This window comes from Trichosurus vulpecula, chromosome 2, assembly GCF_011100635.1.
Source record: "Trichosurus vulpecula isolate mTriVul1 chromosome 2, mTriVul1.pri, whole genome shotgun sequence".
In the NCBI taxonomy this organism is placed as follows: domain Eukaryota; kingdom Metazoa; phylum Chordata; class Mammalia; order Diprotodontia; family Phalangeridae; genus Trichosurus; species Trichosurus vulpecula.
This window is the reverse complement of record NC_050574.1, coordinates 264,834,631-264,861,256: the sequence shown is the minus strand read 5'-3', so window position 1 is coordinate 264,861,256 and position 26,626 is coordinate 264,834,631. Positions and strand designations below refer to the sequence as shown.

General features: G+C 36.2%; 1 protein-coding gene across 1 annotated transcript; it reads right to left on the bottom strand.

The window, feature by feature from the left end:
- Positions 1-2,986: 2,986 nt before the first annotated feature.
- Positions 2,987-4,024, bottom strand: LOC118839617 (olfactory receptor 10G6). The gene has a single exon (XM_036747105.1). The coding sequence runs from the start codon at positions 4,004-4,006 to the stop codon at positions 2,987-2,989; it is 1,020 nt and encodes a 339-aa protein (XP_036603000.1). The 5' UTR covers positions 4,007-4,024.
- Between the last annotated feature and the right edge of the window lie 22,602 nt (positions 4,025-26,626).

Sequence of the window (26,626 nt, the reverse complement as noted above, 5' to 3'; positions counted from 1 at the left end):
CTGTACATGGGCTATATTTTCAATTCTCTGGTGGGATGGCAGATTTACTTCACAACTACCCAGCCAAGGTGCACATGTGGCAAACCTAGAACAGATTAAACTATTACTTGGGGAATGTTATCCTCTCAGCTAATCTCTGGCTCTAGTTCTACTTATGTGACTGCATATATGAATTGATACTCCAAGTGAATCCCACACCACAAGTACTATCCATATATATTTCTATCACATGCTGGGAAGAGGGTTAATGATACTGGTCATACCTATGATTGAAAAATGGCACAATGAATTATCAAATATTTTGTATATGAGGGTAACAGTCAAGGATAGTACTGTAAAAGGCTACAACAAATAAGAAATATTACTTTGTGTGAAAGACTCTGTGTGAATGTATTTTTCTCTTTGTAAGAATTGTGGAAGGGAGGTGTCACTCTGGAAGCTACTCTTATGCTACTCTAGATGTGCTACTCATCTTCCTGAGTTCAAATCTGGACCCAGACATCTACTAGCTGTGCAACCTTGAGCAAGTCACTTAACCCTGTTTGCTTCAGTTTCCTCATCTGTAAAATGAGCTAGAGAAGGAAATGGCCACCTACTCCAGTATCTTTGGCAAGAAAACTCCAAATGGGGATCACAAAGAGTTGGACACAATTGAAATGACTGAACAACAACAAAATAATCCCCCTCTCGCCCCTTCCCCACATGTACATACAGTAGGGATAATTGTAGAGTCTGACAGATAGGTTTCACAAATCAATTCCCTAAACGCAGGATGGGGAAGATGTAGATAGATAGCAGTAAATATGAAAACAACTTTTGGGTTGTAGTGGACTTCCAGATCAATGTAAGCCAACAGTGTAATGTCACAGACAAAAAATCCTAATTTAATCTCAGGCTGAATTAATATGTAGATCATATCCTGAATAAACGAGATGATAGCCCTGGTCATGTATTATGCCCTAGTGAGACTGCCTGGTGAGGGGGATAAAGATAAGAAAGGGACTCAAACTATGCTGCAGGAAGATTATTTGAAAGAACCGGGAATGTTTAATGTCAAGAAGACTCGAGAGTACCATAATTACATTCAAATATTTTTCTAAATTTTAGTCATTCAAATTCAGGTGAGATAATGAAATAAAAATATAGCATGTTTGTGCATATTATGTTTGTTTAAAGTATTGGGTCAAATTCCTCCTGCTGCTTAGGGCACTCATGAACTCATTACTATCATTTCTACATTGCTGTATTCCTGTATTGCTCGAGAATTGCAAAAGGATTGACCAAATTGTCTTCATTCCTCATACTGTGTGAATGTGTTAGGGAATGCTGAGTGGTGAAAAAAAAATCCTTGGAATCATTTTTCTAAATAACCAATGGATTTGTTTGTCATTTTCCTTTTTCTGTGCTTCTGTCAATTATCCTAAAGCCAGAACTTAACATGATTTCAATACCCCTTAAAAACTTAAATAAAGAAAATAATGCTGTCAAAAACAAATTCTGATCATCCATCAAAGACTGGTTCAAATACAATTTCCATATATTCTATGAAGGTTTCTTAAAATCCTCTAGCCCTAACTCATTTGTTACATTTGTGAACTGCTCTGATACTTACTGTGTGTTGGCACTTAAATATTTATTGTTTTATATGATAACCTGATTGCTTTTCACGTCTAAAAGCTGTTTCAAAACACTATTAATTAGGGGTAACTAGGTGGTGCAGTGAGTAGAGCACTGGCCTTAGAATCAGGAGGACCTGAGTTCAAATATGACCTCAGACACTTGACATACTTACTGGCTGTGTGACCTTGGGCAAGTCACTTAACCCCAATTGCCTTGCCTTGCCCCCCTCCAAAACAATAAGAAAAGACTATAAGTTCATTGAAGACAAGAGCTGTGACATCCTTGTGTGTTTGTATCATTTTGGACACATGTAAGATACTTGATAAATCATCTTAGACGTGTACTGAAAATTCTGGCATCTTTTTTTGTTTTATTTCCTTTTATTCCTCCATTTCTGTTATACTGTGCACAGAAAATGTATGCAGGGAGCATACATTTGTTCCCAGAAACATTCCATCCCTTTCTGAGCAACTTCTCTCCACCCCCACCCACCCATGAAGGGTTAAGGGAGTTCAGTTTGGGTATAAAGTGACTTTAAAGAGGCTTGTGCCACTATGTTGGTATGTGAAGCCTTTTGCAGGAGCCTTTTTTATTCCCTGTCTCCTATGATCTGGGAGTAGGCATACTAGACATATCTCCTGGAGGCTAGTTAGCAAGGGCTCCTTGTAATGTGTCTCTCTCTTATACCTTTAGTATCCAAAAATCAGGATTTTTTTTCCACAGGTTACTGAGCACATGTCTGTTTTATGTCCATTAGAGTTGACTTTCCTTGTTTATTCACTATACGTATTCTTCCTAAGAGGTAGAAGGCAAATCTAATCATTCTTGGGAAAGGATGGAGTTGGTGCCTTTGGCTTATTTCCCATGGCTTGATAAAGTAGAACAGTTACTATTAGCCCAGAAAACTATAAGTTTCAGCCTCATTACATGTTTTAGCTCCTAGCTGGAGTGTACTTTTCATGGATCTGACAGTTAGAGAGTCCTAGGGATCCTTGAGTGACTTTTTGTTCTCCCAGTTAAGTGAAAAACTCCAGAAACCTCTGTCTTCTTCAAATTTAGATGGAATATTAAGCTAAACAGGCTCCTTGGGAGAAGAAAGAGACTCTCAGTAGGTTCATTTTTACTCCTTTCTAATTCTTTTCTTAGCAAAGTACCCTGCTTATTTGATCTGTTGTGTTTTCATTGGAACTACAATGAAAAAGAGGTAAATAGTCTCTGTGCCAATATTACACAGGGCTCCCCTTCAGGACCTCTATGCTCCTCTATCTGTGTAGCTATCTTTCCTTCATGTGGGAAATTCCTCCCATACTGGTGTTTTGCCTTCCTTGGTTCAGAATTTTGCTAAAATCTTCCTTGATAGGTGAGGTCAATGAGGCTGCACTTCCCTATGCCCCCCCAACCTCCACAATGCTGACTTCATCTCCTTGTTACGGAGTGTATAGATGATGGGATTGAGCAGAGGTGTAATGACTGTGTAGAAAACAGCCACTACCCCATCCAGTGGCTCCTGGGAGCCAGGGCGCAGATAGATGAAAGTACAGGGCACGTAGTAGACAATGACAACAGTTAGGTGTGCAGCACAGGTAGAGAAGGCATTGCGACGCCCATCAGCAGAGCGGATGCGTAGGATGGCAGCTACAATATAACCATAGGAGGTGAGAATAAGCACAAAGCAGGTAAGGGCCAAGAAACCAATGTCCACAAAGGTGACCAGCTCATTGATGACAGTGTCAGCACAGGCAAGCCGCAGCATGGCAGGAATGTCACAGAAGAAATAGTCAACGTGATTGGGGCCACAGAAAGGTAGACGGAACATGAAGCAAGTCTGAAAGATTGAATGGAGAGAGCCACCCAGCCAAGTGCCCAAAGCCAGACAATTACAGACACTTCGGGTCATGATGGTAGCATAATGCAAGGGTTTACAGATGGCAAGAAAGCGGTCGTAAGCCATGAGGGTATAGAGGAAACATTCAGTGCACCCCAAGAAGTGGAAAGAGAAGAGTTGAATCACACAGCCTCCAAAGGAGATGACCTTACTGTCCAACAGGAAGCCAGCCAGCATCTTGGGAACAATGGCACAAGAGATGGTCATATCCAGAAAAGAGAGGTGGCATAGAAACCAGTACATGGGTCGATGAAGCCGAGCATCAACTAGTATAGTGAGGATGATTAGCCCATTACCAGAGATGGTGAGGATGTAGATGGCAAGGAAGATGAGGAAGAGTGGGACACCAAGCTTGGGGTGATGGTGAAGGCCAACCAGGATGAAATGGGTAACAAAGGTTTGGTTGCCACTTTGCATTGCCTTGATGTTCACTCCTGTTGGTAAAGAAACTGGCAAGAGGGAGAATTCAGGACCTCTCCTATGGCATTGAGCCTTATACATTGAGTTTATGTATTTAGCAAGAATGGAGAAAAGAGGAGAAAATATGCACTTTGGCATAGTGGCTAGGGTAATGTAGTAGTAGTCAGGGAGGTCTGCATTCAGATCCTGCCTCAGATATTTACTAGTTATGTGATCTTAGGCAAGTCCTTGCTAAACTTCTCTGGGTCTCAGTTTTCTCAGGTCTCAAATGAGGAGGCTGAATTTAAGAATCTCTAAATTCTCTTCCATATTTGATTATATTATTCTATAATACTTCAGTGTTCTCTCACCTTCCTCCCTTGCACAACTTCTCAGATCTATTAATAACCTCTCTCAGCATCTAGTCTCACATCTCCAGCTCTCTATTGGGCATCTCAAATTGGAAATCTTAAATTCACCATGCCCCAAACTAAACCCATCATCTTCCTCCCCCCAGTTTTACCACCAAATCCCTCCTCTCTTTCTAGCTTTCCTATTACTACTGAGGGCAGCACCACTCTCCCGGTCACCCAGGCTTGCAAAGTAAGGCTCATTTTTGACTACTCACTCTCTCACTCATTCCATACCCAATCATTGCCAAGTTCTGTTGATACAACTTCCCAATATGTCTTATATATACCCCTTTCTCTCCTCTGGCACTGGCATCACTTTGATGTGAGGCCCTTATTACTCTCTGCCAAGACTATTGTAATATCCTTCTACTGGTCTTACTGTCTCAAGTGTCTCCCCACTCCACTTCATTCAAAACTCCACTATCAAACTGATCTCCCTAAAGCATAGGTCTAACTATGTCACCCCCCTAACATTTAATAAACTCCAGGGGCTCCCTATGACCTCCAGAATCAAATATAAAATATTCTCTTTGACTTTTTTTTGAGGGGAAAGGGCAGGGCAATTTGGGTTAAGTGACTTGCCCAAAGTCACACAACTAATAAGTGTCAAGTGTCTGAGACTGGATTTGACCTCAGGTCCTCCTGACTCCAGGGCTGGTGCTCTACTCACCTGTACCACCTAGCTGCCCCCTCTGCTTGACTCTTAACATTTTTCGTAACCTTCCTCCTCACCCCAACAACATTTTTGGGTTTTTTGCCCCTTATACCCTTAAGTAGACTTGGTGATGCAGAGATATTGATCTTCTTGCTGTTCTTCACACAAAACACTCCATCTCTTGATTCTATACATTTTCACTGACTGACCCTCATGCCTGGAATTCTCTTCCTAAATTCGCAGTGAAACCCAGGATTCCTGATCCTCAGTCATTCCCAATTCTTCTTCACGTTACCTCAAATAAGCAAATAAACCCAAGTCTTCTCTTCTCTATGGGGAAAGAAAAGAGGCAGTCTGTCATCACCCCCTCTACAATGCCTCTTGACCTCTCTCTGCACAAATCCTACAGCATTATATGTGCTGCTCCCTCCCCATGATACGGGGACCATTCCTCTTGAGTAGAGTTCCAGCAGAACCTGCAAAGTTAAAGTATAGTAAAGTGGAGCAGAGTAAGGGGTAAGCCAGAAGCTGCTGACAAATCTGCTACATGTCTTCAGCAACCAGCCAGCTCCCCAGTGAGAGTTTTGAGATACCACCTTTGTTGTAGCAGCGTTAAGCTTCTCTACAAGTGGCTTCAAAGTTTGTTCTGCTGCTAAGGGGATATTCTGCTGATAATGCATAAGGGGAACATTATAGGAAAGAAGCAGGGAAAGTCTAGCTAGATCTACCCTCTGAGTCTTACTAGAGTGAGAGACATTGTTGTTATTCATACTAATTCCAGGACCTTAGTTGCACTGAATCACAAATAAAGAAATGGTGTAGTTATAGATGTTTTACCTTTTTGAGTGCCCAAGCACTGCCCAAAAATGACACCCGCTCCAAAAGCTGTGTGTGACTCCAGGACTGGTGCTTTACTCACTGCACCACCTCGCTGCCCCCACAGTAGTCTTTTCAATGGCTACAGAAACTATTCTAGTTAGTGAGAAGGCATAAAGGAACAAACTATGAAGGTTTAACAAGTATGAGAACATAGAAATAAAAGTCCAGACTTGACCAACTTGGGAAGCATCTCACTGATTACCCACAGCCTGATTATATCTATTCCTGATTCTCTGAATCCAGGGTCCTGTTGCCCAAATCCCTAAGCTGTCTATGCTGATTATCTCCCTGGATGAATTCAGTTTACTCTCTCATCATCAGAAGGTAAAGAAGCCTTACTGTCTTAAGAACCCATATCACTTCTTCCTTTCAATTTGAGCTGAATTCACTCACTCTGAGATGTTCAAGAAAGGTTTTTCTTTCCAGTCTTAATTCTTCTAAACCAAACTCCTGTGCTTTTCTTTTGCTCTTCTCCAGCACTTATTCCTGGGTCCTTTTCCATTTCAGCCCATAGCTCCTGACAATTTCCTGAGGCAGACAGGGAAGCATGCTTCATTTAGTGATTAAGAGCTAACAGCCCCAGTTTTTTCACATCATCAATATTGAAGGCAAATTTTTGATTATGTTAAAATATCACACATTCCATCCAATCTCATGTTTCTTCTTCTTAGACCCCTATGGGGTCATGACGAGTCAGATACAACTGAAAAAAGACTGAATAGCAACTGAAAGTTATATACATTTTGCCTGTCTCTCAGATTCAAGGCAGGGACTGATTTATTTTTGATTTTGCATACCAAGCACCTAGCAGAGTGGCTGGTACACAGTAGGTGCTTAATAAATGCTTATTTATTGATTTCCTGATTACTAATTCACTACTCCCATTATTTTCTATCAATAATCATTAAAGGAAGAAATATTGTTACACCAAAATTTATATCATCTGGTTGGATAGAATTAGAATGATGTCAAACTTTGATCCCCTCTGAATCAGAAAGGGCAAAAATATAGCTTGGGAATTTTGCACAGTGACTATATTTTAGAGGACTTTGAGTGCAGAGTGCTTTTGCTTTACCTAATCTTAAACTTTAACAAGGGTCTCAGTGTAGTAATTGTCTGCATTAATGTGATTCACCTGTTTCTGCATTTCTCCAGCTTCCTTTTAATAGGAATATATCCCATTACGATGTCTTGCCCACACTTGAATATTATAGTCTATTCTCAGGTCATTACCTGTGAATGTGGACAATGAGAAGTCACCACCTGTGCAAGTGGAGCAGTTATCTTCAGTCTCCTTTTGCCCTTCCCCCTTCCCTTTTTGTTTCCTTTTCTGAATTTGTTAGATTCTTTGGTTCCTCCACGTCTTCTCCTTGACCTGTCACAAGCCTCTTTCAAAGCACTCAAGCCTTGGACTCATTTCCCTTTTCAACTTTTCTGAACCTTTTATCTCAGAAGTTTGATTCCCTGGGATCTTCTTCTTATGGAAATCCCCCTTGGGGGCACAAGGTTAATGACATTGCACTAACATCACTATTTGTAATTATATTCCTCTGAAAAAAAATTGTCATGGGCTTTATTAACAAGAAAATATAGGCTTTGGTTACATCAGGTAAAAACATGAGAAAATGCAAAAATTCTAAGTGTTGCATTTGACTTCTCTACTCACACTCGTTCTAAATATCTTGCTAGTTTTTATCTTTACATCTCTAATATATGTCTCCTCCTCACTTCTCCCATAGCCACCACCCTAGTTCACACCTTCATCAGTTCCTACCTGGACTGTTGTAACAATCTGACAATCCTTTTCCTTCCTTAACCTTCTCTATACTCCAATCCACCTTCTCTACTGCTGCCAGACTGCATACAGAGAAAAGAGGATGAAGGGAGTGAACATCTCAAAAAAAATTTTATTTTCATTGAGCAAAGGAGTTTTAAACACACAAATATGCAGTTTTGTATAGAGATACAGTAAATTTAACAGAGAAATAAGTGGGAACAGGGAAGAGGGAGAGGGAAGCTTGAGAAAGAGTGAGGGAAGAGTCGTAAGGAAAACGAACTTAAATTTTTGAATGTATCTCCGTAAACAGAGGATTAAAACTGAGGAAAAAAAAGTGTGAACACCAGTGATCAGGGTCTGGGCTAGGTGAAGAGATGAGAGGCAGAGATATGGGCTTAGCTCCTTTAATTTAGAGATACCTATAGGTGATCTCATCCTATTTCATTTCCCATTTATTTTCTTTTAAAGAGAAATGAAGGAGTAAAAGACAGGAAGAATTACAGGGAAGTACAATGGAGGGGAAAACACAATTGACAATCATGACACTGAAAGAACCTATGTGTAGAAAAATATTTACATCCACTCTTTTTGTGCTGGCAAAGAAGTGGAAATCAAGGGGATGACCATCAATTGTGGAATGAGTGAATAAGTTATGGTATATGGTTGTCATGAAAGATTAGTGTGATATAAAGAAATGACAAGCAGGATGATTTCAGAAAAAAAACCTAGGAAGACATATAAATTGATGCAAAGTAAAGTGAACAGAACAAGGCAAACATTGTACACAGTAACAACAATATTGTAAGGATGATCAACTGGGAAAGACTTACCCACTCTGATCAAGACAATGACTCAAAACAATTTCAGAGGACTCATGATGGAAAATGCTATCCACCTCCTGAGCAGAACTGATGAATGCTGAGTGGAGATTTAAGCACACTTTTAAAAACTCTATTTTAGTTATTTTATGTTGTTTGTGTTTTCTTTTGCAACATGGTTAAAATGGAAACATGTTTTCATGACTTCACATGAATAATTAATATCAAATTGTTTGCCTTCTCAAGGAAGGAGGAAGGACTGAAGTGAAGGAGAGAATTTGGAACTCCAAACAAAAAAATATTGTTAACCTTTTTTACATATCACCAGGAAATATGTAATGAAATAAATAAAAATGATTTTTAAAAATCATAAGAGTGAATATGAATGTGATAATGTCGCTCATAACTTTAATAATGCAAAAAAACTATACATAATTAGATAAAGAAGACAACTGAATTCCTTCTCAGAATAATGTGATCTTGATACTTAAACCAGGGAGAGATAAATTAAGGAAAGAACTCCATAGAAAGATAATTTCTAATGAATGTTGATGCAAAAATATTGGGAAAAATTAGCAGAGAAGGTATAGAAGCATATTTTTAAGAATTACACACTCTCAGTAGTTTGACTTTATTCCAGGAATTCAGGGATAGTTTAATATTTGGAAAAATACTAATATAGTAGCCTAAGTTAATAACAATAAGTCACATGTATGTAGATGGAGAAAACTGCTGTAAAATATATTTGTTGATATTAATAAATTTAAAAATAACAAAAAAATGAACCTTTCATTAATTTTGTAATCAATGTCTGTCTGCAACAATGAATTATCACAATTTGTAATATAGAATGCTAGAATTTTTTTTTCAATAAGAACAGATAAAGCAAGGATGTCTACTGTAACCACTATTATTTGATATAGTTCTTAAATTACTAGCTATTACAATTACTTAAAATAAGGATGTTCAGGAAATAAACCAAAATAAAGAAGAAAAACATATATTTGAGGGGAGATGGAATGCTATATGTGAGGAACAGCCAAGTTCCTCAAAATGCCAGGCCACTGCCATTGGTTTATAGAATACTCATGGGTGTGTAAGGTGTAAGAAGGCTGGAAAAAGTAAGAGAGGATAAAGTTATGAAGGACTCTGAAGGCCAACTAGGGGATTTAATATTTGACCCTGGAAGCTTATTGCATAGAATGGTTAGAAATGTTCTTTAGCAGTATCAACTCCACTGGTTAGTGGAGGATGGATGAAGATGTAGAGAAACAAGAAATGGAGACTAAACAAAAGATAATCAAAATGGTATAGGCATGAGATGAAGAGGGTGTGCATCAAAAAGGTCGCATTGTCAGAGGATGGAAGGAGACATATAGAAGAGATATAATGAAAATAAAAATGACAAAACTCAGCAACTGGTTGTATATTGGGCATTAGAGAGAGTGAGAATTTGAGGCTGATGCCTAGGTTGTGAGCCTGGTGACTAGAAGGATGGTGTCCTTCTTAAATTATGTTGCCCAGAACTGAATAAAAGATGGTACCATAGAGAATGCCCTGTCCACTATGGTACCAGATGCACACAAGGTCTAGTTAGTTTCTATCCTTATCATTGCACCTCCATGCCCACCTATTCATTTAAATTCTCTAAAAAGAAAAAAACAAGGTAAGGAGACAAGGAATGAAGGGAGGATAAACTGGGGAAGGTGGTGGTCAAAAGCAAAACTTTATTGAGGAGTAGAAGGGGAAAAGGAGAAATAAAAACACAAACAGGGGAAATAGGATGGAAAAAAAGACACAGATAGAAATCAAAACTGCAAATGTGAATGGGATGAACTCTCCTATAAAATGGAAGCAGATAGCAGAATGGATTAAAAGCCATGATCCTACAATATGCTGTTTACAAGAAACACATTTTAAACAGGGAGATACACACAGGGTAAAGGCAAAAGGCTGGAGTAAAATATATTGTACCTCAGCTAAATTTAAAAAAGCAGGTGTAGCAATCCTAATCTCAGACAAAGCAAAAGTAAAGATAGATTTAATTAAAAGAGATAAGGAAGGACACTACATGTTGCTAAAAGGCACCATAAACAATGAAGCAATATCATTGTTTAACATTTATGCACCAAGTGGTATGGCATGCAAATTCTTAGAGGAGAGGTTAAGGGAGTCACAGGAAGAAATAGACAGCAAAACTATAATATTGAGGGACCTCAACCTTTCCCTTTCTGAACTTGATAAATCTAACCTCAAAATAAATAAGAAAGAAGTTGAGGAAGTGAACAGAATTTTAGAAAAGGCAGATATGATAGACCTCTGGAGAAAAGTGAATGGGGATAAAGAGGAATATACTTTTTTCTTGGCCGTACATGCCACATACTCAAAAACTGACCATATACTAGGGCATAAAAACCTAACAATCCAGTGCAGAAAGGCAGAAATATTCAAAGCATACTTTTCAGATTATGATGCAATAAAAATTATTTATGACAAAGAACCATGGAAAAATAAGCTCAAAATTAATTGGAAACTAAATAATCTAATTCTAAAGAATGAGTGGGCCAAAGAAGAAATCAGAGAAACAATTAATAACTTCATTCAAGAGAATGACAATAATTAGACAACATACCAAAACTTATGGGATGCAGCAAAAACAGTTCTTAGGGGAAGTTTTATATCTCTAAATGCTTACATGAATAAAATGGGAAAAAGGAGATCAATGATTTGGGCATACAACTGAAAAAGCTAGAAAAAGAACAAATTGAAAATCCCCAATTAAATACCAAATTAGAAATACTGAAAATCAAAGGAGAGATTAATAAAATTGGAGCCAAGAAAACTATTGAATTAATAAATAAAACAAAGAGCTGGTTTTATGAAAAAAAAACAATAAAATTGATAAACCTTTGGTCAATTTCATTTAAAAAAAGAAAGAAGAAAATCAAATTACCTGTATCAAAAATAAAAAGGGCGAGTTGACCTCTAATGAAGAGGAAATCAAAACAATAATTAGGAATTATTTTGCCCAATTGTACGCCTGTAAATTTGACAACCTTAGAGATATGGATGAATATCTACAAAAACATAAATTATCCAGGTTAACAGAAAAGGAAGTAAAATTTCTAAATAACCCCACCTCAGAAAAGGAAATTGAGCAAGCCATCAATGAACTACCTAGGAAAATATCTCTAGGGCCAGATGGTTTTACATGTGAATTTTATCAAACATTTAGAGAACAATTAATTCCTATATTTTGTAGACTATTTGGGAAAATAGGTGAAGAAGGAGTCCCACCAAATTCATTCTATGACACAAATATAGTACTAATACCCAAACCAGGTAGAGTCAAAACAGAGAAAGAAAATTATAGACCAATTCCCTAATGAATATTGATGCAAACTTTTTAAATAAAATATTAGCAAAAAGATTGCAGCAAATTATCATGAGAATAATACACTATGACCAGGTAGGATTTATTCCAGGACTGCAAGGCTGGTTCAATATTAGGAAAACAATTAGCATAATTGACCATATCAACAACAAAACTAGCAGAAACCATATAATCATCTCAATAGACGCAGAAAAAGCCTTTGACAAAATACAACACCCATTCCTATTAAAAACACTAGAATGGGGCAGCTAGATGGTGCAGTGAGTAGAGCACCGGCCTTGGAGCCAGGAGGACCTGAGTTCAAATCCGGGCTCAGACACTTGACACATGTACTAGCTGTGTGACCTTGGGCAAGTCACTTAACCCCAATTGCCCTGCCTTCCCCCCCTCAAAAACAAAACAAAACAAAACAAAACACTAGAATGCATAGGAATAAATAGAGCCTTCCTTAACATTATAAATAGCATCTACCTAAAACCATCAACAAGCATTATTTGTAATGGGGATAAGCTAGATGCATTCCCAATAAGATCAGGGGTGAAACAAGGATGTCCATTATCACCCCTACTATTCAATTTGATACTAGAAATGTTAGCTGTAGCAATAAGAGAAGAAAAAGAAATTGAAGGAATTAGAATAGGCAAAGAAGAAGCTAAATTATCACTTTTAGCAAATGATATGATGATTTCCTTAGAGAATCCTAGAGAATCAAGTAAAAAACTACTTGAAATAATAAACAACTTTAGCGAAGTTGCAGGATATAAAATAAACCCACATAAATCCTCAGCATTCCTATACATTACTAACAAAGCCCAACAGCAAGAAATAGAAAGAGCAATTCCATTCAAAGTTACTGTAGACACTATAAAATATTTGGGAGTTTATCTGTCAAGACAAACCCAGGGCCTATATGAACATAATTATGAAACACTTTCCACACGAATAAAGTCAGATCGAAATAAATGGAAAAATATCAGTTGCTCATGTTAGCTGATGTAACAAAAATGACAATTTTACCTAAATTAATCTATCTATTCAGTGCCATACCAATTGAACTACCAAAATATTATTTTACAGAGCTGGATAAAATAATAACAAAATTCATCTGGAAGAACAAGAGGTCTAGAATATCTAGGGTATTAATTAAAAGAGATACTAGAGAAGGTGGCCTAGCCATACCAGATATTAAACTGTACTATAGAGCAGCAGTAATCAAAACTACCTGGTACTGGCTAAAAAACAGAGTTGTGGATCAATGGAATAGGATAGGTACAAAAGATGGAGAAGTCAATGACTATAGCAATCTACTCTTTGATAAACCCAAAGAGGCCAGCTTCTGGGCTAAGAATTCACTATTTCACAAAAACTGTTGGGAAAATTGGAAAATGGTAGGGCAGAAACTGGGCATAGACCAATATCTTACACCACATACTAGAATAAAGTCAAAATGAGTTCATGATTTAGGAATAAAGGCTGAAACTATAAGCAATTTGGGAGAGCAAGGAATAGTTTACCTATCAGATTTATGGAAAAGAAAGAAATCATGACCCAAAAAGAGATAGAGAGCATTACAAAATGCAAAATGGATAATTTTGATTATGTTAAATTGAAATGTTTTTGTACAAAAAAAAGCCAATGCAACAAAGATTAAGAGGGAAGCAGAAAATTGGGAGTAAATCTTTACAACTAGTGTCACTGATAAAGGCCTCATTTCTAAAATATACAGGGAACTGAACCAAATATATAGGAATGCAAGTCATTCCCCAATTGAGAAATGGTCAAAGGATATGAACAGACAGTTTTCAGAGGAAGAAATTAAAGATATCTATAGGCACATGAAAAAATGCTCTAAATCACTACTGATTAGAGAAATGCAAATCAAAACAACTCTTAGATACCATATCTCTCCTGTCAGATTGGCTAAAATAACAAAACAGGAAAATGATAAATGCTGGAGAGGATGTGGGAAAATTGGAACATTGTTACGTTGCTGGTGGAGTTCTGAACTGATCCAGCCATTCTGGAGAGCAATTTGGAATTATGCCCAAAGGGCTATAAAAATGTTCATACCCTTTGACCCGGCAATACCACTTCTACGGTTGTATCCCAAAGAGATCACACAAGTGGGAAAAGGACCCATATGTACAAAAATATTTATAGCAGCTCTTTTTGTGGTACTCAAGAATTGGGAATCAAAGAGATGCCCATCAATTGGGGAATGGCTGAACAAGCTGTGGTATATGAAGGTAATGGAATACTATTGTGCTATAAGAAATGGGGATGATACAGACTTCATAACAACCTGGAAAATCCTATACAACATATTGCTGAGTAAGTGGAGCAGAGCCAAGAGAACATTATACACAACCACAGATATATGGATTCTGTGAGGAGCAGAAGGTAAGGAGACAAGAAATGAAGAGAGGATAAACTTACCTGACAGACTTCGCTCTTCTCAGCAACACAAGGCGCAAAGACAACTCCAAAGGACTCACGATGGAGAATGCTATCTACATCCAGAGAAAGAACTATGAAGTATGAATGCAGACTGAGGCACACTTCATGTTCGCCTTTTTCTCCCCCCCTTTTTTTCTCTCTTTTGTTTTTGTTTTTGGGTCTTTTTTTTGTTTTTGGTTCTGTTTCTTCTTTGTCATGTTTCATTCCATTGTTCATAATTCTTCTCCACAACTTGACTAGTGTGTAAATTAATTCAATGCAAAGTTATACGTGGAAGTTATATGGGATTCCATGCCATCTTGGGGAGGGTGGCGAGGAGGGAGGAAAGAAAATCTAGCACTCAAAATTATGTAGAACCATGTGTTGTAAACTAAAAATAAAAAAAAAAACTCATTTAAAAACAAAAAAAAACCAAGGTAAGGAGACAAGGAATGAAATAAAATAAATACAGGGAAGAAAAATAAAGAATGGTTAAATCAGTGAATTAATTAAATATTGACACACAAATTTGGCAATACACAATGTTTATCCTTTGTCCTACTTGGCCACAGAAAGAATCAAGGGTAGAGTGGGTGTTACTGAAAGGAGCCTTTCAGTTCCACAGAAAGGAAAAACAGTAATTAGAGCTGTCCCAAAAGGAACTAGTTGGGGCCCTTTAAAATTTCTGGGGATTTAAAGGACTTCAGAAACAATATTTAATTAGGTTTTAGGCAAAATATCCAATGCAAATGTGTTGCTAACCACTCAACACTTTTCCATAGTCAAACAAACCATCAGCTTCAGGTCTGAGCAACACATTCATTGTTGTTGTTGTTACGATTATTATATTAGTAGTTCTACACTATTACTAGTGGTACTATTACAAGTAGTACTATTACATTTAATTGAAGCCCTGTTATTTTCTATAAGTCATTTCTGGTTTTTTTATGAAAAAAATTAATATCTCTGTAGAAATTATCTTGTTTAGAGAGCCTCAGTGGTGGAGAAAAGGTAGGCACTCACCTAAACTCTCCCCCAAACCCCTTCAAATACCGTTCAGTGTTTCCGCAAAGCCAATTCTAGAGCAGCAGAACCCATAAAAGGATGTAGTAAAACAATTTTGCAGCCCAAGACAACTTAGAGGATTGCCAGGAAAGGTTTGTTGCACCAGAGTGATAATGGAACTCAGTCAAGCACAGGCCATACCAATGCAAAGCAGGCCCCAGAAAGCCAGGGACAAGCATTGGGGGCAACTGAATCAGTGGCAGTGTTATGGTAAGTAGGGTGGGACTTTCTTTTACTGTTTTCTCTTTTGGAATGCTGAGGTAATCAAGTACCTTTTGCTTTTCAAATGTAATGGCAGGCAAAGTGGATTTTTTGTTGGCTTTGTTTTGGAGTGCTTCTCAGCACTAAGGAATCTTTGATTGAATTGGGGGTTTTTGAGGACCTGCTTATGTCAAGGAAAGGCCTAGTTCACATAGGTTTGAGTCAAATAGCTGTGATGCCCTCTGACCCTGAAGAAGTGTATATAAACTCAGAGGTCAGAATTTTGCCTTTGGGGGGGGTTCACTCACTGAAGAGTATTGGTATGGAGACTCTGAGTAGCTGTTAAGGAGCCCCTGTCTTTGAAAAACCCAAATGTTGGTGCTTCTTTCTCTGGTAGCTGTTTGTGTATTGCTTGGACAGACAGCTAGAAGCCTGTCTGCTGATTTGTGTTTGTTTGCTCTGTTTATGTAATGTATGCTTGTAATTTCTATTTGTGTTCTCTCTGAAGTTCAGGGTGCTGCTTTTCCCCTTGAACTAAGGGGCTGATATGTGTATGTTTAATTAAAGTGACATTGTTAACCCCTTAAAGTTGCTTTTCTTAGAAAAGCAGATCAAAAAACCTGTGCTAGCAGGCATCCTGTGTACTTTTGTTGTTGGTCTTTCATCCCCACAGCAGCTGCTAGCAACATTGTTGTTACAGGCAGTAGTGCAAGTTTCTGGAACTCTCAGCCCACAGATGGTAAGGGGGCAATAACCGGTCAGAAGATGATTACAGGGGTCACTTTGCTGACAGTGGGGCCAGGACTTTGTTGAATTGCCCTATTTTGATCTAAGTCTCAGCCCTGGGTCTCAGTCCTGGGGTGAAAAGGATCATTAGCACACAGGAACTTCTGGCAGCAAGGGAGTGAAGATCCTGATCACAATTCTAGGGTGGAAAAGAGTGCTTGTGGTCATTCACAGACCATTGCCAGTACAGGTGAGTAGCAAACACACCTTTCCCTAGATCATACCACTTTGGAAGAAACAAAAACTTACAAGTCCCCAGCTGAAAACAGCTGCACAAAAAAACCCTTGAAGCTTGGGATGATGTCCCCTCCACTTTGGAAGCAGAGACATACATTATTTATTTATTTTTATTTTAGACCAAAACACCAGAACACAAATACAGAATACAGAAAAGAAAAAAAAGGAACATAACACAAGCTTGAATATTGAAACTGAAATAAAAAGTAAGAAAAGAAATAAAAATAATTCATGTGCGTAGCAGAACATAAGAGAGGATTCAAAGTATGTAGTGATAAATTTTCACTTCAAGAAAGCCTGTATGACAAACACTACACATTGTGTTGAGAGTTGTTCATCTTTCTTTGCTTCCTTGTAAATTTTATTTTTTTTCTTTGCTGTGCACTTTTTAGTTTGTTCTTTTTAACCCCTTCCTCTCCCTCAGGCCACAATTAAGTGCAGATGTATTTACATATAGTTATATAGATACACATATACATATACACACCAATGTACATATATATACACAAATATATGCATACACATGTACCTCCATACATAGACATGCACTTTCCCTAACAAATTCTATTCCTGATCTTTGTTTTTATGTTCATGTACATCTCTTATTTTCTATTCCTCCTTACTCCTCTCCTTTACCTCTACCTGCTACCTTACCAGAGCCATATTTTAGTATAGAGTTATAAGTCAAGAAATAGGTTGGAAAATGAGCAAACAGTGGAAAACAATCCTGACTACAGACAGTTACTTTAGTGACAGGGTAGATCAAAACACACATTTAGAAGAAGACAACAAAGTCAAAACCACTAAGTCCAAAATGTCAAAGAAAATATAAATTGGCCTCAGGCCATAGAAGAGCTCAAAAAGAATTTTGAAAGTCAGATAAATAAAGTAGAGGAAAAAATGCAAAGAGAAATGAATGCAATGCAAGAAAATCATGAAAAAATTCAACAACTTGGTAAAGAAGGCACAAAATGAAAATACTTTAAAAAAGAGATTAGGCCAAAAAGTTAAACAGGCACAAGAATCCAATGAAGAGAAGAATGCTTTGAAAAGTAGAATTGGCCAAATGGAAAAGGAGGCACAAAAACACACTGAAGAAAATAATTCCTTAAAAATTAGAATTGAGTGAGTGGAAGCTAAATTACTCTCTGAGACATCAAGAATCAATCAAACAAAATCAAAAGAATGAAAAAATAGAAGAAAATGTGAAATATCTCATTGGAAAATCAACTTACCTGGAAAATAGATCCAAGGGCGATAACTTGAGACTTATTAGACTACCTGAAAGCAATGATCCAAAAAAAGAGCCTAGACATGATCTTTCAATAAGTTATGAAGGAAAACTGCTCAATATTCTAGAACCACAGAGTAAAATAGAAATTGAAAGAATCCACTGATGACCTCTTGAAAGAGATCCCAAAATGAAAACTCCCAGGAATATTATAGTGACATTCCAGAGCTCCCAGATTGAGGAGAAGATATTACAAGCAGCCAACAGGAAAAAAAAAACATTTGAATATCACAGAGACACAGTCAGTATAACACAAGATTTAGCAGTTTCTACATTAAATGATTGGAGGTCTTGGAATATGATAATGTGGAGGGCATAAGTGTTAGGATTACAACCAAGAATCACCTACCCCAGCAAAACTGAGTATAATCCTTCAAAGGAAGAAAAGTAGATATTCAATTAAATAGAGCACTTTCAAGCATTCCTGATGAAAAGACAAGAGCTGAATAGAAGATTTGACTTCCAAATACAAAACTCAAAAGAAGCACAAAAAAGTAAACAGGAAAAATAAATGATAAGGGACTCAATATGGTTAAACTCTTTACATTCCTACCTGGGAAAATGATACCTGTGACTCCTAAAAGCTTTCTTATTATTAGGGCAGCTAGAAGGAGTATACATAGACAGAAAGTTCAGCTGTGAGTTGTGAGGTATGAGGTGTGAGTTGAATATGATGGGATTATTATCTAAAACATAAAACTATGGAATGAGAAAGAAGAATGCACTGGGAGAAGGGGAAATGGAGAGATAGAATGGGGTAAATTATCTGACAGAAAAGAGGCCCAAAAGAGACTTTACAGTGGAGGGGAAAATGGGGGAAGAGGTGAGGGAAGCAAGTGAAATTTATGTCATTGGAATGGGCTCAAAGAGGAATAACACACAGCTTCAGATGGATTTAGAAATCTATCTTACCATACAGGAAAGCAGGAGGGAGCAGGGATAAGAGAAGAAGGAGTGTAAAAGAAGGGAGGGCAGATTGCAGGATATAAAGGTCAGAGGCAAAGCACTTTTGAGAATGGACAGGGTGAAAGAAGAGGGGGGGGGAATACACAGGGAAAAATAGGATGGAAGAAAATATGTAATTGGTAGTCATTGCTATGAAAAATATTTTTACAGCAAGTTTCTCTAACAAAGACTTCATTTCTCAAATATATAGAAAACTGAGTTAAATTTACAGAAATAAGAGACATTCCTCAACTGTATGAACAGGCAGTTTTCAGAAAAAGTAATTAAAGCTATCTGTAGTCACATGAAAAATGCTCGAAAGCATTTTTGACTAGAGAAATGCAACTTAAAACAATTCTGAGCTACCATTACACAATTATCAGTTTGGGTAATATGACAGAAAAGGAAAATGAAAAATTCTGAAGAAGATGCAAGAAAATTAAAACACTAATGCACTATTGGTGAAGTTGTATACTTGTTGTATACTCAGCCATTCTGGAGAGTAATTTGGAACTATGCGAAAAGAGCTATAAAACCATGCATATCCTCAGCAATGCAATTATCCAAGACAATTCTGAATGACTTATTATGAAATGTGCTGCTCATCTCCAGAGAAAGAACTGGTAGAACCTAAATGCAGATTGAAGATACTTTTTCTTTATTTTTCTTGTTTTCTTTTTTGTCTGTGTTTTCTTTAACAGCATGACTTACATGAAAATGTGTTTTACATGACTGCACATGTCAAATTCTTTGCCTTCTCCTCAAGTGAGGGAAAGGAAGGGAGAGAATTTGGAACTCAAAATTTGAAAAAGAATGTTAAAATTGTTTTGTTTTTTAAGTAATTGGGAAAACAAAATATTAAATTAAAAAAGGAAATTAGCTTTTTTGCTGACTCGTTCTACAATTTGCTTCATTTTTATTTCTTTCTTCAATTTTGTTTTCAGTTCTAAATTCTTTTACTGCCCCTAAACCCTTCCCTACCCACTGAGTAAGCCAGAAATAGAAAATCCATTACAAATATGAAGTCAGGAAAAAGGTACATTAGACATGATCCTCCCCCTCCCAAATATGAAAAATACAGGAAAAAATATGCTTCAATCTGTACTCTATCAGTTCTGTATTGGGAGGTGACTAGAATTTTATAGCATGAGTTCTTTTAAATTGTGGTAGATAATTGTATTGATCACAGTTACTAAGCCTTTCACAGTTGATTATCTTATAATATTGTTACCACACAGATTATTCTCCTGGTTCTACTTACTTAGGTTTGTATCAGTTCCTATATGTTTTTGAAGGTTTTCTGTGATTTGAAACTTGTAGAGCTTATACTATGAAGGCCATAATGACCCTATTCCTTGGATCAAACTACTCTGGGAGTACTAAAAACTTGGAAGTCTCCAACTGGTCCCTGATATCCTGGCATAACACAATATTCAATAAGAAAGCGGCAATAGCACCAGCCCATACCTTTCCTCCAGAAGTTCCACAGAACCCTACATTAAGCCATAACATTAAGTCTACAGTCAGGAATTAGGCTGGAGGAGTGGGCAAATTGGAAGAGAACAATACTATAATTATCTATTGTAGTGGCAATGATACTCAAGACACAAACACAGATGAGGAGAATCACTCAAAAACACCTATAAGCAATGCCTTTGAGAAAAATATAGTATAGGCACAAGGTCAACTAGAATTTGTGAAATAAGAGTTAATATTTTTAGAAGTTTTTTCTTTTAAATGAATGAGAATGTTTGAGGAAAACGATACAACTGAAATGACAAATGTGGAAGAGAGAATTGGAAAGTGAATTAACAGCTTAGAACAAGAGGCATAAAACTTTGCCCAAGCAACAAATTCCCCCAAAATTCGAATGGACCAGCAAGAAGCCAATGACTTCATGAGGCAACAAGAAATATTAAAGCGAAGTCAAAAAGCTGAAAAACTGGAAGAACATGTAAATATTTCAGAGCCAAAACAATTTACCTGGAAAACAGATGGCGGAAAAAAAATTGAGAATCATTGGCCTATCTGAACACCATGACAAAAAAAGATCCTAGACATCCTATTCCAAGAAATATTAAAAACAAAAAAAGCCCACTTCCCAGATCTCTTAGAACTAGAGGGGAGGTGGAAATGGACAGAATCGATTGATTGCCTCCAGAAAAGTACTTCAAAATGAAAAGTCCAGGAACATTATTGTCAAAAGCCAAAGCTTCCAAGTCCAAAACTATTGTAAGCAGCCAGAAAGAAAGAATTAAAATACCAAGTTGTTAAGGCAGTTAGGTAGTGCAGTGAATAGAGTGCTGGCCCTGGAATCAGAAGGATCTAAGTTCAAATCTGGCCTCAGATATTTACTTGCTGACCCTGGGCAAGTCCCTTAACACTGTTTGCCTCATTTCCTCATCTGTAAAGTGAATTGGAGAAAAAAAATGACAAACCACTCCAGTATATTTGCCAAGAAAATCCCAAATGGGGTCATGTATATTCAGACACAACTGACATGACTCAGCAACAGAAACTCAGTACCTATAGTGAAGATCACATGCAATTTAGCAGTCACTATTATAAGAGAAGCTAAAGGTAGGTGGTGCAATCAATAGAGCATTGGGCAGGAATCAGGAAGATTCATCTTCATGAGTTCCAATATGGCCTCAGACACTTATAACTGTAAGTGTAAGCAAGTCACTTTGCCTCAGTTCCTCATCTGTAAAACGAGCTGAAGAAGGAAATAGCAAATCACTTTAGTGTCTTTGCCCAGAAAACCCCAAAATGGAGTCATGGAAAGTCAATCATGACTGAAATGACTAAAAAATACCAACAACAATTACAAGAGAGTAGAAAATTTAGAATATGATATTCCAAAATGCAAAGGACTTATAGTCCCAAATATTTTTCCAGCAAAACTGAGTATGATAGTACAGGGGGAAAATAGACTTTTAATGAAATAGAGGTCTTTAAAACATTCTTTTTTTGTTTTGTTTTGTTTTGTTTTTAGGCAGGGCAATTGGGGGTAAGCAACTTGCCCAAGGTCACACAGCTAGTACATGTGTCAAGTGTCTGAGGCCAGTTTGAACTCATGTCCTCCTGACTCCAGGGCCAGTGCTCTACTCACTGTGCCACCTAGCTGCCCCTTTGAAACATTCTTGATGAAAAGGTGAGTGTGGAGAAACTTTGAAGTTTAAACATGAGTGAAGAGAAGTACAAAAATGTAAACATGAATTAACAGTTTTGAAGTATTAAACAAGATAAATTGTTTACGTGCAAGTATGGGGAAATGATACATTGGCCCCTCTGAACCCTATCATTATCAAGGTCCACAGAGGGAGTCCAATTATAGAAAGCCTGGGAATAGTACTGTTATGATTTGATGATCTTAAGAAAATAAAGGAAAAGAAGTGAAGAGGAATGCACTAAGGAGAAAAGGAAAAATGGAAAGGAAATTTAGGGAAATTTATCTCACATAATCATGCTACACAAGTAGCTATCCGCACAAACAAGGAGGGGAGTGGTTGATACTTGAACCTCACTCTCATCTGAACTGGTCAAAAGATGAGAGACAACACATACACACAGTTAGGGATAACAATTCATTACATTCAACAGGAAAATAGGAGAGAATTAAGGGGAAGCAAAATGGGGAAATTAGAGGGATGATAGATTAAGGAGGGATTAGTTTTAGGGATGATAGATTAAGGACGGATTAGTTTTAAGTAAAACCAACTTTAAAGATACACAAAAATATTTCTAACTTTTTCTGAGATGACAAAGAATTGCAATCTGTGAACTGTCCAAATGGTGGATGGATGAATACATTATGGTATGGACAGGTGATAGTACTGCTGTGGTGAACTCTTCCCCACCTTTAAGTACCTTTTTTGGTTATATTTAAATACCTTTTTGGTTACATTTAAGTTCTAAGCTGTCTCCCTATCTCTATGAACCCTGCACTAGAGAAGTCAACATTTGACACAAATACATACACATACACACACACACACATGCACACACAATTAGGCAATGCATAGTAGTATATATTAATTCTTTCTATGGAGAAGTATAGCATCTTCCTTCATAGGTCCTTTGTAGTTGATTTGATTTCCAAATCCCTTCCAATAATATAGCTCAGAATGGCTTAGTTATTCACATTTACTCTTCAAACAATATTTGTTACCGTATACAACATTCTCTGCTCATTTCACTCTTCATTATTTCACGCAAATCTTTTGAAGTTTTCCTAAAACCAACCTGCTCATTATTTCTTATAACACAGCAGTATTCTATCACAATCATATACCACAACTTATTGAGCCATTCCCAGATTGATGGGCATCCCCACAATTTCCACTTTCTTGCAATCACAAAGAGGTTTAATTATGGTACATTTTTTTCTAATTTGCTCTCTCTTTCAGCCTAATTCCTGACTTTAGACTTAAATATTTTAGAACATATAGATTCTTTTCCTTTTCCCATGTTTACATTGGGAAACTAATAGTAGCACTGCTGGGTCAAAAGGAATAAACAGTTTTACAATTCTTTGGGCATAATTCCAGATTGCTCTCCAAAACAGTTGAATTAGTTCACAATTCCACCAACAGTGTATAAGTGTCCAGTATTTTCCCAAATCCCCTTCATTTATCATTTTCCCTTTCTTTTAACCAATCTGAGAGGTGTGAGATGATATCTCAAAGTTGTTTTAATTTGCATTTATCTAATCAATAATGATTTAGGGAATTTTTCTTATGGTTATATATAGCTTTGATTTCTTCATCCAAAAATTTTTAGTTCATGTATTTTGACCATTTATCAATTGGGGAAATAACATATTCTTATAAATTTGACAATATTTTCTATATATTTGAGATATGAGGTCTTTTCTTTGAAAACTGTCTATAAATATCTCTCACCCCCCAAACATACTGCTTTCCCATGAATTTTGGCTACATTGGTTTTATTTGTACAGAATATAATTAAATTATTCATTTTATATCTCCCAGTGCTCTCTGTCTCTTGTTTAATTCACGAATTCTCCTATCTATGTCTGATAGGTAACATGCTCCATCTTCTTCCAATTTACTTATGATATCTCCCTTTATGTCTAGGTCAAATATCCATTTTGATCATATATTGGTAAATGGTGTAAAATACTGGTTCATACCTAGTTTCTGCCAGGCTGCTTTCCAGTTTTGCCAACATTTTTTAAACCAAATAATGAATTCTTATCTCAAAATTTTAATCTTTACATTTATGAAATATAAGGTTACTATATTTATCTACTACTGTATATTGTATAACTACTCTATTATCTGATCAACTATCCTGTTCCTTAGCCAGTACCAGATTGTTTTGACAATTACCATGTTATAATACAGTTTTAAGATATAGCACTGTTAGAACTCCTTCGTTTACCTTTTTCATTAATACCTTTGATATTTTTGACCTTTAGTTCTACAAAATGAATTTTGTTATTCTTTTTCCTAGCTCAGTAAGGCAATACTTTTTGATAATTTAATTAGGATTGCATTGAATAAGTGGATTGATGTAAGCAGAATTGTCATTTTCATTATATTGGTTCTGCCCACCCATGAACAATTAATACCTATCCAATTATTTAAATCTGGCTTTATTTGTATATAAAGTGTTTACAATAATATTAATATAGTTTCTGGGTTTCTCTCAGAAGATATACTCCCAGGTATTTTATATTGTATATAGTTTTTAAATGAACTATCCCTTAATATCTCTTTTTGTGGGGCTCTGTTGATGATATATAGAAATGCTAATGATTTTAATTTTTTTTAAATATTCTGCTACTTTGCCAAAATTATTAATTGTTTCAAGTGGCTCTTTAGTTGAATCTTTAAGATTTTCCAAGCGTACCATCATATCATCTGCAAAAAGCAATAGTTTTATTACCTTATTGTCTTCAATTCTTCCACTTTCTTTTTCTTTTCTTATTGCTATTGCTAGCATTTTTGTACAATTCTGAATAATAGTGGTGATGATGGGCATCCTTGTTTTGCTTCTGATCTCGTTGGGAAGGCTTGGAACTTATCCCTCTTATAGATACTGCTTATCGATGGTTTTATGTAGATGCTTTTTAACATTTTAAGGGAAAAATATTTATACCTAAATTTTTGAGTGTTTTTAATAGGAATGAGTGCTGTATTTTGTCAAAAGCTTTTTCTGCATTTATATATAATTGTGTGATTTTTGTTACTTTTGTCATTGATATAATCAATTATGTCAACATTTTTCCCTATATTGAACCAGCTCTGCATTCTTGGTATAAATCCCACTCAGTCATAATATATAATCTTTGTGATGTATTGTTGTAGTCTCCCGTAGTATTTCATGTAGGATTTTTACATAAACATCCGTTAGTGAAACTGGTCTATAATTTTCATTCTCTGTCTTTGCTCTTTCTGGTTTAAGTATCAGCACCATTTTTATTTCACAGAGTTTGATAGGGCCCCTTCTTTGCTTATTATCCCAAATAATTTATTTAATATTGGAATTAGTTGATTTTTAAATGTTTGGAAGAATTCTCTCCGAAATCCATCTGGTACTAATGTTCCCCCACCTTAGGAAGTTCATTTATGGTGTCCTCAATTTATTTTCCAAAATAGATTTATTTAAATATTCTATTTCCTCTCTGTTAATCTGGGCAGTTCATGTTTTTGTAAATATTCTTCCACTTTACCTAAATTGTCAAATTTATGGGCATATAATTGGGCAAACTAACTCTGAATAATTGCTTTAATTTCATCTTCATTAATGGCTTATTTACATATTTTCAATTGTAATATTAGTATTTTGGTTTTCTTTTCTCTTTTTTAAAATTATATTAATCAATAGTTTATCTATTTTCATGTTTTTCTCATAAGGCTAACTCCAGATTTTGTTTATTAATTAAATGGCTTTCTTAATTCAGTTTAATTAATCTCATCTTCAATGGTTAGCATTTTCAATTTAATGTTTAATTGAGCATTTTAAATTTGTTCTTTTTCTAGGTTTTTTTTTGGTAATTACATATCCGGTTCATTGATCTGTGCTTTATTTTGTTGATGTAAGCATTTAAAGAAATAAATTTTCCTCTAATTACTGCTTTATTTGCATTTCAATATTTTTGATATAGTGTCTCATTATTATCATTCTCTTTAATAAAATTACTGCTTCTATGATGTTTTCCTACCTACTCATTCTTTGTGATTGGGTTGTTTAATCTCCCATTAATTTTCAATCTGAGTTTCTATGATCCCTTATTAAATGTAATTTTTATTGCATTATTATCTGAAAAGGATGCACTTAATATTTTTCTGCTTTTTTTACATTTCACTATAAAGTTTTTCCTAATATCTAGGTATATCTAATATCTAGGTATATCTACTATCTAATATCTAGGTTTTCCTAATAACTAGGTATGAACGAATATTTAATCCTAATATGGTCAACTTTCATAAAAATGCCACACACTGCTGAGAAACAGGTATATTCCTTTCTATTCCCATTTGGTTCTACCCAGATGTCTATCATACCTAACTTATCTAAGATTTTATTAATCTCACTGGCTTCTTTCTTATTTATTTTTCTGTTAGATTTATTTAGTTCTGAGAAGGGAAGTTTGAAATCCCTCACTATTATAGTTTTGCTATCTATTTCCACCTGTAATTAATTTACTGTTTCCTTTAAAAATTGGAATGCTATAGCATTTGGTGCATATGTTTAATATGGATATTACTGCTTTGCCTACAGTACCTTTTAACCTAGTTTCCCTGCTTATCTCTTTTAATAAAATCTATTATAGGTTTAACTTTGTCCGGGATCA